General features: G+C 51.4%; 1 protein-coding gene across 1 annotated transcript in view; it reads left to right on the forward strand.

Annotated features, from left to right (window-relative positions):
- Tmod2 (tropomodulin 2) overlaps nt 1-18,500 on the forward strand; it is a 37,434-nt gene that overhangs the window by 9,055 nt on the left and 9,879 nt on the right. The window contains exons 3-8 of the mRNA XM_003471875.5: nt 295-451; nt 2,747-2,869; nt 5,675-5,761; nt 7,949-8,079; nt 9,239-9,346; nt 17,952-18,095. Of these exons, the coding sequence (XP_003471923.1) occupies nt 295-451; nt 2,747-2,869; nt 5,675-5,761; nt 7,949-8,079; nt 9,239-9,346; nt 17,952-18,095 (750 nt within the window). The remainder of the gene's footprint in view (nt 1-294; nt 452-2,746; nt 2,870-5,674; nt 5,762-7,948; nt 8,080-9,238; nt 9,347-17,951; nt 18,096-18,500) is intronic.

Raw genomic sequence — 18,500 nt, forward strand, 5'->3', positions numbered from 1 at the left:
ATGAGTCACCTGCTTGTTTCTGCAGGAGGTGGTTAGAACAGGGGGGGCTCCTTGCTGGGGTCCCCCCGTGTTGCCCAGCGAGCATTTGGGGCCCACACCCAGCCCAACCTAATGCAACTACCGAGACAGAGGCCATCACGTTGCAGTTCTGCGAGCCTTTTGGCATGGGATGATGAACAAGCAGGGCGGCAGAGCTGACCCTGGCCTGTGCAAAGGTCCCTCTCCCCACTCCCCACTTCAGCCAGACCTTAGATGAGGTCACCCTCCTTCCTGCTCACACCTCTGTCCCCACAGAGTGCCACACTGCCTGCCGGGCTCCGGCAGAAAGACCAGACGCAGAAGGCGGCCACTGGCCCGTTCGACCGCGAGCACCTCCTCATGTACCTGGAGAAGGAGGCCCTGGAGCAGAAGGACAGGGAGGACTTCGTGCCCTTCACTGGAGAAAAGAAAGGTGAGGCCCGGGCAGTGCCCTGGGGACAAAGGTCCCCTTGCTGGGTTGTCTCAGAAGCTCAGAGAGGGGCCATACCCGGAAACGGTTTCCTGGCATTGTGGGCTGGGGGTGCACAGCTTCGAGCAGTGGTGGTGAACCCAGGACATGCAGGCTGCAGCTGCTGTGATCACTGAAAGCCCGCAAAGCTCCTCCGTCACTGGGCTGGGCGGTTCCCCCGTGGGTCTCCAGGGCTCTGTGAGTGGGATTCGGGGAGCACAGGTGAGAGATGAGAGTTCTCTGTACTCCAAGTGTCATTTGGCTGGGAACCTAAAACCGTGGTGAAAACCAAAGCCCCCTCACTCAGAAGAGCACCAGGAGGATGCATGGCCTGAGAGTGAGCCCTCCGACTCCCAAGGAGAGGTTTTGAGTCCTTAAGGCAGAGCTGTCTGAGTGGCTCCACCCTGAGTGGAACTTCCTGGGCCCAAGCCTCACAGGAGCCGAAATGGCAGGGCCCTGGCACCTTACCAGGCTCAGGGCAGCAAGAGGGCCAGCACACCCAGCCAGTCACTGTGCAGAACCTGCCACACCTTCCCCGACCTCCAGATACCAGGGTGAGGAGTGCACCATGGGGTGGGGAAGCTGTGAGGGCTGAGGATGTCCCTGAGCCAGGACAAAGGCACCATCCTCTCTCACGCCCAACTCAGCTTCCCTTTGCAGGGAGGATAGGTATCAGTCACTGTCCCCACCAGGCAGGAGGATGGCAAGTTCAAGCTCGGCATGGGCAACTTAGCCAGATGCTGTCTCAGAATAGAGGAGGGCTGGGGATGTAGCTCAGGGAGAGGGCCTGGCTTCAAATCCAGTACTGCAAAAAATAAAAAGAAAATTAGCCTCTCAAACTTCCAGCACTACAGACAGCGACCTGGGCCCATGGATGCTAACAGGGTCTTCAGTGACCCTGCACTAAACAGAGTATTTAAAGTCCAAAACAGACTTGCCACCTCTTTCAGTCCTAGCCCACTGACCTGCTCGGCCTCTTGGTCTCACTCTGACCTTCTGGACGTGGCAGCCCGGGACCCTGCCCCAAGTTTCCCATCCTAAGACTGGGTGTGATGTCAGCCCTGGCCTCCTGGCCTCTGTCTGAACTGAGCCCCTCTCTCCAGAGCGCTGGGTGACTGCCATGGCACGACAGTGCTGCTCGCCTCTCTTCCTCTGCTCGGTCTCGGTGGGGATTCCTGCCTGGCACACGTGGAGAACGCTGCTGACAAAGTCAAGTCCAGCAGTGGCGAACTGGGTACTGACCAGGATTATTCTGGAAATGCAGAGCTGTTTCTATGGTAACAGAGTTGAGATGTGCAGGAATGAAACAATCATGTAGAATCTTCATTCGCCACAAGTACAGGCAGGGACAGCGCAGGAGGGAGCTTCTGTGTGCTCGGAGTCGAGGTCGAGGCATGTCGTGATTCTCTTGGACCAAATTAACTTGCAAGAGAGGCCGGGGATTTAGCTCAGTATCACAGTGCCTGCCTGGCAAGTGTGAGGTCATGAGTTTGATTTCCAGTACCAAAAAAACCCAAAACAAACAAAACCCTGCAGGTGGCTCACAGGAGTCAGATACACAGACACCTGTGCCAGCATCCTAGGGCTGCACAGTGTGGTCCCCACAGTGGCATGGAGACCACCACAGAGTCCAGGGCTGGACATTGTTCAGGGCAGCGTTGATGGCAGCTGGACCCATCAGCTGCTGTCCCTAACACTGCCCAGTGTTGGGCCACCTGGGCCCCGAGTTTCAGAAACAGCACAGAAAGGGGAAGTCGGGAAGCTTGTAATGCTGCTAGACCCTGAGCCGGAGGCTGGAGTCCCCAGCCATCGACGCTCTGGAGTGGGGCTAGAGATGGCACCATGCCTGGGGTTAGGGCCTGGTCTGTCTCCTGGCTGCTTCTCCCACTTCCTCCTGTGCTCCTCCATGTCCCCCTCCTTCGAGAGAGTGCAGCTGAGAAGGTGGTGCTGAGGCAGAAGACAGGGCATTTGTCAGTGCCCCTCTGCCAGGGAGCTGCGCCCATCTCTGCAGGGCGGGGCGCCCCACTCTGCTGGCTGCACTGTGTGGTGGAGCAGCAAGGTGACACAGTTGCCATCAGGAAGGCAGGCTGCCTGGGCTCTGAGGGCAGGGAGTCCAGCATCCCCAGGGCCGGAGCACTGGGGAGTGTGGGCTGTGGACTGGGTTCCCGGTGCTGGCCTCAGCTGAAGAGTCAGGAGTGCATGGGCATGAGCCAGCCTCCCGGTGAATCACAGCACCCATGTTTTCTCTTCTGATTTAAGGGAGAGTCTTTATCCCCAAAGAAAAGCCTGTGGAACCTCGGCAAGAAGAAAAGGTGACCCTGGACCCAGAGCTGGAGGAAGCCTTGGCCGGCGCCTCGGACACAGAGCTCTACGATCTGGCAGGTGAGTCTCCATGCTGACCACTGCCACGTGTCCACGCCCTCTGTGACCCCTGGGTGCCCTCTTGCAGGCTCCTGTGCAAGGTGGGGTGCTTGGGGCTGTCTGGGAGTTGCTGTGGGGACATGGGGACGTCCTGTCCTCCTCTGGATGGATGCAGGGTGGGACTTGGATTCCCAGGAAATACCTGGGAAAGGAGGGTAGAGGCAGATGCCAGTCATTTGGGGGATCCGAGTCCATGCAGTAAAACCAGGGGGATGAAGCAAGTGGACACCGCCTTGGATGCACTCACTCAGCCTCTGCCCTGCCCCGGGCTCCCTGGGAACTCAGGGGCTCAGCAGATGGGGACTGGGGAGACTCCTGCACCACTTGGTCCCTCAGCAAATGACTGGAGACCAGGACAAGTGGTTGTCAAGGGGCAGCTATGGGTCTCTATGGCAGCCCCTCCCAGACTGGTCATCAGGCAGAGGCAGCTTGCAGCGTGCTGGTCTAGAGATTTTATTCTGTGGGCACACATGGCGTGGGGCCACTTGGAGCAGGATGGTGGGGCAGATCAGTTGGCCACACTCATGGCAAAAGCATCAGACCAAAATTAAAACCTGTCATCCTAGCAACCTGGAAGGCTGAGGCAGGAGGGTAGCTTGAGGCCAGGAGTTCAGGGCCAGCGCAGGCAACACAGGGAGTCCTCAGATTTCAAAAACTAAGTAAGGAAAGTTGAGCGTGGTCCCTCACACCTATAATCCCAGTTACTCAGGAGGGCAAGGCAGAGGCATTGTAAGTTCGGCACCAGCCTGCACTACTCAGCGAGGTTCTGTCTCAAGATAAAAAGGGCCGGGGCAAGCTTCCGTGGTAGAGCAGCCCTAGGCTCCATCCTCATTATGAACAACCCACCAACCTGGGCAGCAGAGCCCAGTTACTGTGTGTAAGTAGAAGCTGCTCAGCAGTCACAGGGCCAGGTGTGTGGTGGGCACCTCAGTGGCCTGTGCTTATCACAGGGCACCTTTGCCCGGTGTAGTGGCACCCCCTGTAGTCCCAGCTACTCTGGAGGCTGAGGCGGGAGGATCGCCTGGCCTAGACACCTTAGCAAACGCAGTCTCCAGAAATAAAAGGGCAGTTTCACAGTCGGTCCTAGGCCAGCCTGAACTACATAGCCTGTCTCAAAACAATTTAAAATAGAATGGCTGAAGACACTGCTCAGTGCCCTTGGGTTCAATCCCTGCCACTGGAGGAAGAGAGAGGGAGAGAGAGAGGAAGAGAGGGGTAGGGTGGGAGACAGGCAGACAGACAGACACTGACTTTCTCACTAGACAACACCAGACAGGTGGTGACAATTTCTTAGTTATTCAACAATGTGTGAAGTCCGTACAAGAGCACCTGACACACAGGAGGAATTCATTTACCCTCTGAATAAGTAAGGTAGAATTAGCATGCCTCCTTTCTAAGAGTGAAGTCACACAGGTGTGTGGTGACTTTGCAGGTGACATGGTGGCTTCTGGATTCAGACTGTGGTGGCCTCTCCGCCTGGCTGGTCCTATTTGGGCACCGCCCCCGCACTGGGATGGAGGTTACAGCCTGGGTGGAGTTGATGGTCTGGGTGGGGCTTTTCTGGTTCACAGTGGAGAGGTCTCCAGCTAAGGGCCAGCTGGTCCCCGCCCTGCCCACATCTCACCATGCTGCCCCTGGTGCAAGCTACGGGTATCCAGAGACACTGACATCCCCGAAGGGCAGAGAGGCAGGGGCGGAGGCCAGCAGCTGCTCTCTGTGTGCAGCTTGGGACGCTGAAGGCTGGGAAAGGACAGAGCCTTTGAGGACTGAGACAGGCAGTGGGGGTGCTGATGTGAAAAAGGACCATGGTTTTTCTAGTTTTGCCCCTAAAAGAGTATATCCAGTCATCCATGTAATGTCAGGCCTTGAAACCTTTTGACTCATTGGTAGGAAAAGGTTTGCACCCGGAGACCATAATGCTCATGAGACAAATCCGATGCACAGATTAAGTCACATGGTTTCTCTTAGGTGAGCAACCCAGATTACAAATATGGGAAAGACCAAAACAAGAGTCAGAGACAGGAGGAGGGAGACGAGGGTCAGGAGACAGGTGTGGAAAGAGAATGGCGGCGTGTCCTGTGCACGGACCAGCACCCCACAAGGCGTATGATCGTCACATGCTGCAGATATGGACTGAAAGACATAAAAAAGTTTGGGCCAGTGTGGTGATACACACCTGTAATCCCAACGCTCAGGAAGCTGAGGCAGGAGGATTGTTGTGAGTTCGAGACCATCTTGGGCTACCAAGTGAGCTCAAGGCCTGCCTGAGCTGCATAGGGAGACCCTGTCTCATAAAGACAAAAAGAAAAGAAATAAATAAATGAGTGAGGGGCTGGGGATTTAGCTCAGTGGCATAAGTGCCTGCCTTGCAAGCAGGCAGTCTTGAGTTCGATCCCTGGTACCGATAAAAAAGAAAAAGACCAATAAATAAATAAATAAATAAATAAATGAGTGTGAGGGACAAAAATCACTTGGACCTGTTTTACGAATAAGAAAACTGAATGGTCTGTCTCCCTAACTAGAGTCTGGGTAGCTGTGAGTCATGGGGCATCACTGGACCACTGTATCTAGGGCCTTGTGCTGTCCATGCGTTTCCAAAGGCGCGTGGGCATCCAAGAGGACACTGTGAACACCCTGCATGCCCCACCCACATGACTCGGGTTTCCAGAGAACCCTGAGAACTGTTCTTCAGGGTGCGGGGGAGGAGCCTGGACAGGGACACAGCTGCTCCCCACCCAACGCTGCTTCCTGTGCCTCTGTCCACAGCCGTCCTCGGAGTCCACAATTTGCTCAACAACCCCAAGTTTGATGAAGAAACGGCCAACGGCAAAGGCGGCAAGGGTCCCGTGAGGAGTAAGTCGCCACGGGCTTGGGTTCCATCCCCTCTTGGGGCTCTTCTAGCTCTGCCCCGAACGGCACCAGTGCGTGTTCTCCGGAACCCACCTTCTGGGCTGGCCTGTTTAGCCGGAAGAGAAATTGCCAAGTAAGAGGTTGTCAGCACCAAATGCAAACAAAGCCACCTGCTCCTGAGCTGGGACTGCGGTGCAGCTGCTGACCAAGGTCCCCTCCCTGGTGGACAAGCATCCCCTTGTCTCCTAGGTGTGCTTGTCCCCCTCTAACCCGGGGAGCTGAAGGACCCTGGACCAGCCTTCCTAGCACAGAAGGCAGAGTCCGCCGTCTTAGATTCAGTGTGTCTCAGAAAAGTGCCAGGGCATGAGGTGCATGTTCACTCCTCAGTCATCTTCTGAGACCCTGCTGTGTGTCAGGAATTTCCAGGCATAGGTGCAGAGGTGGGTCCGGCCCAGAGGAGCTCACCTGTCCAGGTAGGCAGGGACCTTTCATCAGGAGTCTTAGCACATGCTGAGCCAGGGCTGGGAAAACTCCGAATGGTTACATTTTCAGCCATTTATCACAGTAGAAAACATTGTTGGGAGGGTCCCCTTCCATGCCCCCCACGATCCCAGGTCTCCCACCCCTTTCTGCAGCAGCTCTGGAGTGCTCTTTCCTGAGGGTCTTTACTTGCACTGTGGTGGCTGCCTCAATTTCCTGAATCGATTCAAAACGTTTCCCTTTTGTGATTATTTTCACTTTGGGGAAGAGCCGGAAGTCGCACAGTGCAGGACCCAGTGAATAAGGTGGACAAGGACATGGCATCCTGTGTTTATGAGCTGCCTTTCTCTTTAACAGTACATGTGGTGACATCCACTGTGTATTTGATCTACCCCATAAAGACACTTGGGAAAGACTCCGGAGCTGCTTCAAAACTGGCAAGAATCATGGGATAAGCATGCTAAGCAAGTGGGAGGGCTCTGGGGGGATTCATAACAGAGTGTCTTAGCTGGGCGTGATGGCACACTCCTGTGATCCCAGCACTCGGGAGGCTGAGGTAGGAGGGTCACTACGAGTTTGAGACCAGCCTGGGCTACAAAGTGAGCTCAAGGCCAGCCTGAACTGCATGGCGAGATGCTGTCTCAAAAGGACAAGAAAAAAAAAAAAAAAAAAAAAAACTCAAAAAACAAAAAAGTGAGTCTTTTCTATAATAAATTGTAAATTTAAATACATGATTTTGAAATCTAAATGAAAAAAATTTATTAAGGCAATTAGACCTGTGAGTTGCAAAAGAACATTTGGCACAGGGCTAGGGATTCGCTCAGGGGTGTAAGCACCTGCCTGGCAAGGGCTCGAAACAGAGATCATGGTCATGAGTTCGATCCCCGGCACCAAAAACAACAACAACAACAAAAAAGAACATATGGCGTGATGACAGATTCGTTTCTTTTTTGACCCCAAAACATGTGAGCACCGATTACATCCACTTTGTGCTCAGCCCTCTTGGATTAATTATGGCTTATTCTCTCTGAGCGGGTTGCAGGTGCTTTCTCCTCACAGGAGTGTATTTGTGATTGTATCACTGGCCTCTTGCAAACCCTGACCTTGTGCAGTGTCTATCTCCCTCATTCTAACCACACAGCAGCGTCTTGGCCCATGATTGTGCCGGAACTGACCCATTTTCACACTGCCGAACATCAACGTACCGTGTTTCACCGTCAAAAGTACCTCATCAGGAAACACCTAGTACATCTTTTTATGCAGTCAGTCTGTTTCTTCCATAAGTGAGACTTCTAGATATAGAATTGGCAGGTCATACAGCACATTTTAAATGTTAATAGATAGTACCAAATTACCCCTGGGTGTGGTGGACAGTGCTTGTAATCCCAGCACTCCAGAGGCTGAAACAGGAAAGTTACAGTGAGTTTGAGGTAGGTGGTGGCACAGAGCATCAGGAGGCTGAGGCAGGAGGGTGACTGCTAGTTTGAGGCCAGCATGGGCTCCCTTGTGAATTCAGGCCACCCCGAGCTGTATGGTGAGACCCTGTCTCGGTGCTCTCCCACACCCGTGCCTGCTTAACTGAGGATAAGCCTAGTGTTCTTAGGGCCTTCCTGGGATCAGAGCCTGGGCAGTGACTTTCACTTCAGGGATACATGTGAGCTCCGTTTCCAGCCCTTGCGTTTCATCTTAGAGGTGAAATTTGTGTTGCAGACGTGGTGAAAGGTGAGAAGGTCAAGCCATTATTTGAGGAACCGCCCAACCCCACCAACGTGGAAGTCAGCCTGCAGCAGATGAAGGCCAACGACCCCAGCCTGCAGGAAGTGAACCTCAACAACATCAAGGTAGCCCACGGAGATGGTGACCCACTGCCGGCCCCTCCTCCGCCTGCTGTTGGGCCTTTTCAGCTCTCTGGTCATGGATTTTGAGGTGCCAGGCCCTACTCACAGAAGTAGACTTTTATTTATCTTTTTCTTTCAAAACATTTTTTCCAAATCCATTTTATTTCAAAGAGAAAAAAAACATCTACAACAAAATTTCAGAACACGTCGGTCAGGGGCAACAATGGTACATACATTGCCATTTGTCATCCCCTCATGTGTGTCGACACTCACATCTCCAAGGCTGCTTCTGTTCATTCTCCTGGGACAAATCCCTAGCATCCAGTAATACTCGTATGGAGTAGTCAGAGTGACACTTTGGATCTCATTTAACCATCAATAAAGACACAAAGAGGTTACTTGTTAGGGTCTTAGTGTAAAGGCTGCTGTGCCCCAGCTGTGCCCGCACCTTCCTCCCAGAGCTGGCACTGAGCTGTGCTCCGTAACAGAGAGGGCCAAGCAAGTCCAAGTGTATCAGGAGGAAAACACCACACAGGTGACCACACTGAGATGTGGCATCGTAGGGAAGGAAGATCCGAGAGCTGCCCGGGTGGCCAGCAGGCCACGAAGGGAGGTTCCCACTGGGCCTTGAACGACGAGCAGGACTGAGTTGGAGAAAGGGCCAGAGGGAGGTTGAGGCAGAAGGAAAAGCCTAAGGGTGTGGAGGAGACCGTCAATGGCGCAGGGAAGGAGGGACAGCTGGGCCAGTCTGGCTAGAACCTAGGAAATGGAGGAGAAAAGAGATTGAAGTAGCGTGCACACATGCTTGTGAATGTGTGCGTGCCTGCAGGTGCATGTGCATGCACACATGTATGTGTGCATGTGTGTGTGCACACACATGTGTTTCTGGGTTAGGGAAACCAGGGTGTGCCTCTGTGTTCAGTTTCCCTATTGAACACTGGGTGGCGCCATTGCCCCAGGAGAGCCTGGCCTTGGGGCTGGGCACTGAACCTCTCTCCCAACACAGCTGAGTTTCAAAAGTTGTGGGGGGTGGGGGGGGCGGTGGTACAGCATGTGCTCAGCATGTGTGAGGCAGGCACGCACACACATGGCCAGGTCCTTGGCCTAGGTGCGAGTGCTGCAGCAAGGTCGCTCTGATAACCTGGTGTCCCCTGTGCCACAGAACATCCCCATTCCGACACTGAAGGACTTCGCCAAAGCCCTGGAGACCAACACACACGTGAAGAAGTTCAGCCTGGCCGCCACCCGCAGCAACGACCCCGTGGCCATAGTGAGTGGGGCCCGGAGGCGATGGGTCTCGGGGTCCGCAGGGACAGTGGGCTGGGCAGGGATGCATCCCAACCCTGCGCTGCTGTTCCCCAAGCACAAAACAAGACACACAGCTCAGGAAATATTTAAGGCTTGTTCTGTGCTTGGCCACACTTTCTGAAAGGTTCTCTTCAAGGTTGCATTTTGTTACCAGTGTTAGATAATTTGACCCCAAATCCTACAGAAGCTAGATATGTGCAAATGTAGTAAAGCATAGTTTACGTTTATGTGTGAAGCGGATCACGCAAAGGTGTTGAACAGCCAGATACGGAAGCAGGCTTTTTGTTAAGGAGGATGTGGGGAGATGGAAGTATGTATGACAGAGGGCAGGAAAGCAGGAATGCTGTCTCTGAGCCGGCACGGCATCGGGGCTGGAAAGTACTCCTTAGATGAACCCATTGTGGTGACCTCTAGCCCCTCAGCATCAGAGAATATTCCCGTCATCGCGACAGCAAACCTGAAGTGAGCACGGGTAGAAAGACTGAGCTACAAAAGCAATGTTTTCGCCAGCAGTGATTATGTAGGCAAATGTGTGAGTCGGAAGCAGTTTTGAACTTGAAACCTCTTATTAAAATGAAAAAAAAGAACTGGGTGTGGTGGTGCAACCCTGTAATCCCAGCACTCAGGAGGTAGAGGCAGGAGGACCAACCCCAATTTGAGGCCAGCCTGGGATGTATAATAAATTCAAGGCCAGCCTGAACTACATAGGAGACCCTGTCTCAAAAAAACAGAACAGAGACCGGGGATTTAGCTCAGTGGTGTAAGTGCCTGCTTGGCAAACTCGAGGTCATGAATTCGATCCCTGGCACCAAAAAGAAATAAAAATAAAAATAAAACAGAGCAATAATAATAATAGAAAAATGAAATATCATCGTAAACTAAAATGAGCAGTCAAATGAGTTGTATCTGTGGACAATTTGTATCATCTCTGTCCTTAAACAGATTTGTTTAAAAACAAAAGCGTGCACAATAGGGACGCTTGGGGTCTGAATGAATAAAGGGCTGCACAAAGGGAGGCTCCTTGCGGTGGGAAGGTGGGGACGGTTGGAGGTCTGCTGGCAGCACTGCCAGTCAGAGCGCTAACTCCCATCCTAGGACCTAGCTAAGGAGCCGGGGACCAGAGGAATCACAAAGATAGGCTCCTTGCTCTGCTTTTAATGCACCACTCTGAGCATTAAAAGCACAGGACAAAAATTAGTATCAGTGTTCCGGCATATTTGACCTCTTTTGTAATTTGCTTTTTAAAAAATACCTGGTTTAAGCTAAGCATGGTGGCAACAGCTGTCATCCCAACACTTGGGAGACTGAGGCAGGAGGATCACTGTTTGAGGCCACTCTGGGCTACATAGTGAGTTCAAGGCCAACCTGAACTGCAAAGTGAGACCCTGTTTAAAAAAAAAAAAAAAAACCATCCACCCACCTGTCCGGCCAAGTGGATGATTTGCTGCTGTTTTCTGAAAGCCATCACTTTCTCTTCCACTGGGACTGAGGCGTGAAACACCTCATTCTCCCTCTGTGTCTCTTCCTAACAGGGTCAGGAGAGACAGAACAAGAACCAAGGGAAAGAAGCCAGGGTTTAGGAAATATTTTCTCCTTTTTTGTTTTGTTATGTTGTGTGTTTGAGATAGAGTCCCACCGTGTAGTTCAGGCTGACCTTGAATTTAGGGAGATCCTCCTGCCTCTGCCCCATAGTGCTGGGATGACAGACATGCACCACCACACCTGGCTAGGAAATATTTTCTTTTTTTTTTTTTTTAAATCGGTACTGGGGATCGAACTCACAACCATGTACTTGCAAAAGCAGGTGCTTATGCCGCTGAGCTAGATCCCCAGCCTGAGGAAACGTTTTCTTGATGGTTGCTGGCCCCAAGTTCCTCAGAAGCCCTTTGAGAAAGTCCTCATTTTTAGCATCCAGACGTGTGTTGAGGAGGTATCTGATAGTGGATGTCATTTGTGCTCCTGAATCTTCGCTGCTTTTGATAATTAGTTATCATCCTGCTAACCCGCTGGGGTCTTGAAAGACTATGTCATTGGCCTCAGTCCCCTTGTGTCCTCATCAAGAGCTGTTTACTTAACATGAAAGCCTTAGATTTCAGGGATCGTGACAACCACAGTTACATTAACTTGACACAGTAGTTTAAAATTACAGGTGGCCGGGGGTGAAGATCAGTGGCAGGGCACTTGCCTAGCTGCATGAGGCCTTTCGCTCAATCCCAGTACTGCCTGGAGTTTTAAAAATTATATTTAAAATCACTTTTCTTTTTTTTTTTTTTTGGTCTTTTTCATTTTTATCGGTACCAGGGATCAAACTCAGGACTGCCTGCTTGCAAGGCAGGCGTGTATGCCACTGAGCTAAATCCCCAGCCCAAAATCACTTTTCAAAACCTTATGATGATGGCTGCTGCTCAGGATTACTCGCTGATAAAAGTCGGGACCAAGCCTGGTGTGGTGGCTCACACCTGTCATCCCAACACTCGGGAGGAGGCTGAGGCAGGAAGATCATTGTGAGCTCAAGGCCAGTCTGGGCCTCACAGTGAGACCCTGGCTCAAAACAAAGCAAAACCAAACTTAAGCACGAAAGCCAGGAACTCTGGGAGGCTTTTCTATTTAAAGTCAAAAACAAGGCTCAACCGGGGGCTCCTGGGATTATGAGAAAACAGGAGCTGCGGGCAGGAAGTGACGTCACCCGCGCCTCACTGAGGAGGCAGTTTCACTCGGGAGCTGGAGGCACAGCGAGTGGTCAAGGCCAGCGTTAGTCACCGGTCATCAGGAGCAGCTCTCCCGGCCCCAGTATCAGGGTGCAGGACAGAACCTGCCCTGACTGATGGCCTGGAGGTGTGGGCACTGCTGTTATTGACCATGCTGCCGGTGCTTCATGGAAACCAGAAGTTTAGCACCATCCAGTAGCAAGCAAATGGGACCTGTGTGTCATTTTAAATCATGGCCACTTTAGGAAATGAACAAAGAAAATCTATAATCCTGGACTCAGGAGGCTGAGGCAGGAGAATGGTGAGAGGGAAGCCATCCTGGACTACCAAGACCCTGTCTTGAAGAACAGAAAAATGAGAAGGAGAAGAAGAGGAAGAGGAAGGAGAATGAGAAGGAGAAGAAATAGGAAAAACAAAATCACTAAGTGACTTTAAACTAATACCATCTCAGAGTGGAGCTTGGAAACGTACTGTGGTGTCCCCACCCACCTCAGGACATCTTTGCCGCCCTGGGCACTGTCCCCACCAGCACGTCCCACGCCAAGGGCCACCCTTGAGCTTTGTTTCTCTTGGCTGCCACCGGGAAGCACAAAAACCCCATTTTCATACAGTCCTGGAAGGTACTAGGAGCAAAACCTTCTGCTTCAGGTGCTTCTCTGCTCTTGTCGTTTATGTAACACGCACAGTCTCCCTTTGGCTTCCTGTCAGTGTCACCCCAGCACTCGTGACACACGCCACCCCCCGCAAACCCCCATCTGGGGGACTTAAATGACAGCCTGACTAGCACACATGTGGCCTGGGCCTTGCCTGCTTGGTTTGTAAAAGAAATTGGCAGGATCCCTGCCTCGGCTGGGCTGGGGTCCTGCAACCTTCTGTGAGGGACTGTCACACTGACACCTGGCTGTTCGGAACCTGAAGCGGAACGGGGCTAAAGGCTCCTCACGCTCCTCCCTGGGCTCGGCCTCCCATGTGCGCATCTGATTTGAATTAAGAAACGCGCTTTCAGGTGCGTGGTGCCCGGCACCTTCTGTCCAGAGCCGTGAGCCTTCTTTGCAGCTCACATCACTGCCTGGTGATACACTGGGTTCTTCTCTGGGCCCCATGGCTGTCACCCTACGGGCGCTCCCAAGGTCACTGGGTGTGGATGTTTGTCTGCAGGTGGTTCCTGCTGCTGTACCGGGAGGAGAGCCAGGGGCATGCAGCTGCCAGCCATCCACCGGCACCCGGGACAACCCCTCATGACAGAGATCCTCGTTCTGGCACCAAGTGTCATGGGTCACATGTGTGGGAGGCTCTGGTCCCTCCCTGCTGAATTCCTTCCCCTCTTCCTCCCAGTCCTCTCCGCATAAACACAAGGGAAACAGCTCAGAGCTTCCTGCTTCTCTGCCTTGAGCAAGCAGGACAGGCAGCTTGTCTTCATTCTTCTCCTTTTGTCTTTTCACTGTAATTTAGGTGGCCTGGCCCACCTGGAGATCGTGCCACAGCCTGGGGCGGACCGTGCCTCGGTTGGTCCCAGCGGGCAGCTCTGCCATCATTTCCTACCCTTCGTCTTCCGCCTCTGAACTGTGGCCCTGCCGCCTTCCCTTTCCAGGAACCAACACTTGTCAGTGGCTCTGTAGTCACAAGACTGAATTCAAGTCCCCCTCCCTTCCTGGTTGGGGACCAGCCCTGGGCTGGCTCTTGCCCCCTTGCAGGTGACTCCTGGGAACTTTTAGGTCCCTCAGGCTCCTTGTGAGTTTGACATGTCATTGTGTGCTCTGACGGGAGTGTTTCTCTCATTCTGCTCAGCAGTTAGCGCAGTCTCCAGTGCTGGGGAAGTTCTCCCATGGAGTATTTGAGAATTTCTCTTTTTCTTGTCTTTTTAGGTTTATTGTTGGGTCCTCTTGGGTTTATATTGGACCACTCCGTCTTTTCCTGTGTGTCTCTGTCATCGTTCTGATGTTTTTCTGTCAGCATCCTGGGAAATCCCTCAGCTTTGTCCTCCAGTTAACCCTGCTCAGTTTATATTTCCCATGCTCATTACTCTCCTCTGTCTCAGTACAGTGCTTCTGATTTTCTTCTTCCTCTTTTACATATGTGTACTGCAGTGGATGTGGTCACACATACTTTACTCCCAGCATTGGGGAGGCTGAGGAAAAATAGCACTGTGAGTCTGAGGCTGTCTGAGAAAAACTAAAATAATAATAATAAATACAAACTGGTGTTTATCCTATGGATACCATGCCTTTCTTTCCTTATTCTGGAGGAAGGACGGTCAGAGTGTCCATCCTGGCTTTTGTTCCTTCTCTAGTGTGTCGTTCTGCTCAGTCACCATGGCTTCCTGCTCTCAAGAGGTTGATTTTTCTAATGTACCCAGCACTTTCTGGTTGTTTGCTGGATTTATGAGTGGAGGCAGGTTGTTCAGTATAAACTAGAATCCTTTCTTGTGCAGGTCTGTTCACGACAGGCTTTCTCTCAAAAAGGAGACTGTTTGTCATTCTGCAGCTGTCACATCTGATAATAATTATCATCTCATTGACTGTGCCCTCTTGCTCAAATATAAGCTGCCAAAGTCAGGGTTTCTGTTGCCTTTACTCTGGAGCACCATAGAACCTGGCAGTTTTTTCTGGGTGGATAGGTGAATGGATGCATAGGATAGGTGGATGGTGGGTGGATGGACAGATGAGTGGTTGGTTGGGTGGATAAGTGGATGGATGGGTGGATGAATGGGTGAGTGGATGGATGGATAGATAGGTGGGATGGATAGATGGGTGAATGGGTGGACAGATGCATAGATGGGTGCGTGGGTGGGTGAAAGAAGGAAGGAAGAAAGGAATGGAGGAAGGAAGGGGTGCTCTTTCCAGCAGGCAGGTGAGCTACCCAGCAGCCTTCTCTGTGGTGGTCTGAGGAGCCGGCAGCAATGTGGGCCCCAGCATCCACCATGGTCACTGCTACAGTCGGGAGGCTGAGCAATGTGTCCTGGTATTATAGACCGATAAGTGAGCTAGAAATTAATAGGCAGTCAGACAGGGCTGGGCCCTCGGGGAATCAGTGCAGAAGATAAGAACATGTCACAGCTGTTGCTGGAGGCCCATCTGAAGAAGCCTAGGCTGACCCACATTCCTCCCCTCAGGGTGCAATCCTGCAGTTTGCCATTGTACTGTAATTGGTACCACCCGGCCCAACAAAGTCTAGGTAGGCATCAGTCAGCCAGGCGGGTCGTCAGAGCATCTGAGCCCAGCCTGTGCTAAAAACGTCTTTTCTGTCCATGTGTCCTTGTGTGACCTGGTCACCTGTTGAAGCACTAGTAGTGAGGCAGCTGGACTGGCGATCTTAGTGGTTGATTATAGTTGATCTCCACTGTACCTACCTTGTGATTTGCCTCCATAAGATACTCTTAAGAGAAATAACCTTGGTGGCTGTCGTAGTCAGGGGTTGTACACAAAGAACAACTGGGATCAGGACATGTAATTTATAATATTTTTATAATGGTCACCGGAAGTTAACACGGGAAAATGCAGGAAATCTATCTGCAACACCAAAGACATAGATTATTTAGTCAAGAGCCTAAACCCCACGGCAATGTCCCACATGAGTCCAGATAAAAACCCAGAGCTCAGAACAATGCCTCCCACGAGTCCAACTGAAGGTCCAGAGCCCACAAAAAGGACTCACGCCAGGGTCTTTTACTGATTCATCCCGGGAAGCCCCAAGGGTCAGTGGTGAAAGCCAGAAAGTCTATGCCAGCAGGATGAAGGAGCTGTGCTAGTGGGATGAGGGTTCTACGCTAGAGCCGAGAAGTCACACTCACAACGAAGAGCAGGGCTATCCTGAAAGGCACCACAGCTGTCCTCAGTGACACAGAGGCCCTGAGCTCCTCAGACGACAAGCACAGCAGGTATGTGCCAGGAAGCAGCGTGACAAGTTCATTCTGGAGACCAAGCAGCATATGTCTAACCTCCGGAGCCAGGAAGCAATGCTTGATGTGAGGACCAAAGCTTCTCCAGGAGAACCAACAGCTCAGACAGCAACTCGTAGGAGAACCCACAATTCCTCCTTAACGCCTCAACCCTCTACACTGCCCTTCTTTTCTACCTATTTATCCTGGCAACTTTCCTCAGGTGGAGCATCTTCACTCAATGCCTTACTGATGTAATCCAGCTGTTATTAAGTTGACCACCAGTTCTCAATCCATAACAGTGGCAAACCATTTTTGGGACCCCTTCCTCCTGTCTCTCAGGAGCTGTGTCTCAGTAACTCTTTCCTACGTTTATCCTCCATTGTTCTTTGGAGTTCATTCTTCAATTTTAGGGACATGGACTGGGTGTATCTGACAACCAGTCAATTGGGAGTTGTATTTCTCCTGTATCTCTGGGAAGGTGAGTGTCACTGCCCCCTATTCCTGGTGCACCCCTAAAATCACCCCCGTGAAGATTCGGAGGTGTCTGAGTCTCACTGCTTCTGTTTCCAGTGCATCTGTCACAACAGGTAATGGCATTTTGTTTTGTTTTTTTGCAATGTAAGAGTTTGCATTTCTTAAAAATTCTTTGTGTTTCATTAGTGCAGATGAACCCCACTGAGTTATAACCCCATATGCTTTTTAAAATTTTATTCATTTATTTATTTGTACTGAGAATTGTACTCATGACCTTGCTGTTACCAGGCAGGCACTACACTGCTGAACTAAATCCACAGCCACCCCCCCCCCCCCGCTTTTATTTTTTAAGACAGGGTTTTGCTGTGTTGCCCAGGTGGGACTGAATTTGCACTCTTGCTGCCTCAGTCTCCCTGAGTGCTGGGATCACAGGTGTGCACCACCATGCCAGCTTGGAAGCTTTTATCCTTTCTTCATGGTGACCAGAGGCGAACAGGTGGAGAATGTCTATAGTCCACAGTCACAAGCTGAAGTCGCAGTGGCTTCATCATTCTAAGTGGTGTCTTTATTCTAAAGTGATCCTTCAGGATTTCTGACTCACAGTTTGTCTTCGTTATTTTTCTCTCATTGCTAAGACAAAATACCCAACCCTCAAAGTTAAACTTGTTTTGCTCAGGTTTGTAGAAGTTTCATACCAGCTGGCTTCAAGGCAGGGTGGCCTGGCAGAGGTGCATCCCAGAGGAGAACCAGTTCATGGTGGCAGAAGATAGCAAAAGCAACAAGGACAAAACGGGAAGAGAAGCTTTTTTTCTGTCACTTATGTTGAATCCCATCTACTGGGATTAGGACAGTGTCAGCCAGTCATCAGAGTGATCCAGCGATCGCTCGCCCTTAATCCCAGCACCCCACACTCTGGATTCAGCCTCCTCTGAAAAAGTCCAGTGCCCACCTGAGGCTTTGGGAGGACCTCTAGGCACAGACTATAACACAGCTGACCTGAATATACTACACTAGTAGTGCCCTAAGGCTACACACTGGGAGGGTTCTTTTTTTTTTTTTTTTAATTCACTTATTTTAAAAGGAAAAAAAATAATTCTGAGATTATATCCTATTTTTTCCTAATATTAAAATGTGTTTTATCAAAAAACAATGATAATATCTAATAGCAGTTTTCTTTTAAATGTGCTTACTTTTCAAGAGTTGAGAACCCTGTGTCAGTATCTTTAAATTTGCAGGTATATGAAATATGTCAGTTTAGGCTAAATTCTTCGTTGCCTTCACAGAGATCCTCCTACCTCAGCCTCTCAAGTCCTGGGATTATAGGTGTGCACCACCATGGCCAGCCTTTTATTACAGCTTTGTAAGGCTCCCTTTTTACTTGGAGGTGAAAATGTGACCTAACAAAAGTTTCCTTTAAGTGCTATAAAAGAAAATCTGCATTGTAGGGTAGAAATTCACTAAAGCCAGTCTTTAGAAGCCTAACCTGTCTGTGTGTGCATCATAAGGCTTTTGCAGATATGCTGAAAGTGAACAGGACCTTGAAAAGCCTGAACATAGAATCCAACTTCATCACTGGCTCGGGCATCCTGGCTCTGGTGGAGGCATTGAGGGAAAACGACAGCCTGACAGAGATCAAGATTGACAACCAGGTGAGGGCAGGCGCCCAGTGCCAGGCTGCCCAGGCATGGAGATGGGAGAGGCCAAGCCTGTGGCCCGATTATCCCGTGCTCAGGGGTCTTGCGACAGAGGTGTCACGGCTGGCCCACTCCGTTGTTGTCGTCATTTCCCGAGAATCTCAGCGTTGCGCTGTGCTGGCCTGGCTCTGGCCTCTCACCAGGACTGTGGCCAGCAAGAAAAAGCGGGGTGTCCATGCTTGGGGACTCAGGGAATATGGGGCATCCTTCCCTGGGGAGGAAAGAAATTTTTCCTCAGGAGAAAGCAGGGTTGCCCTGCCTGGGTCTTGGGCCTCCTGTCCTCAGCACCCCTGAACCCTGCACCCCAATGCTGAAAGCCCCCAGGAAGGCATCAGGGCTCTGAAAGACTCCTGGCTTCAG

Source organism: Cavia porcellus, unplaced genomic scaffold (assembly GCF_034190915.1).
Source record: "Cavia porcellus strain 051 isolate PalLab524CR breed Dunkin Hartley unplaced genomic scaffold, mCavPor4.1 scaffold_1, whole genome shotgun sequence".
Classification (NCBI taxonomy): Eukaryota; Metazoa; Chordata; class Mammalia; order Rodentia; family Caviidae; genus Cavia; species Cavia porcellus.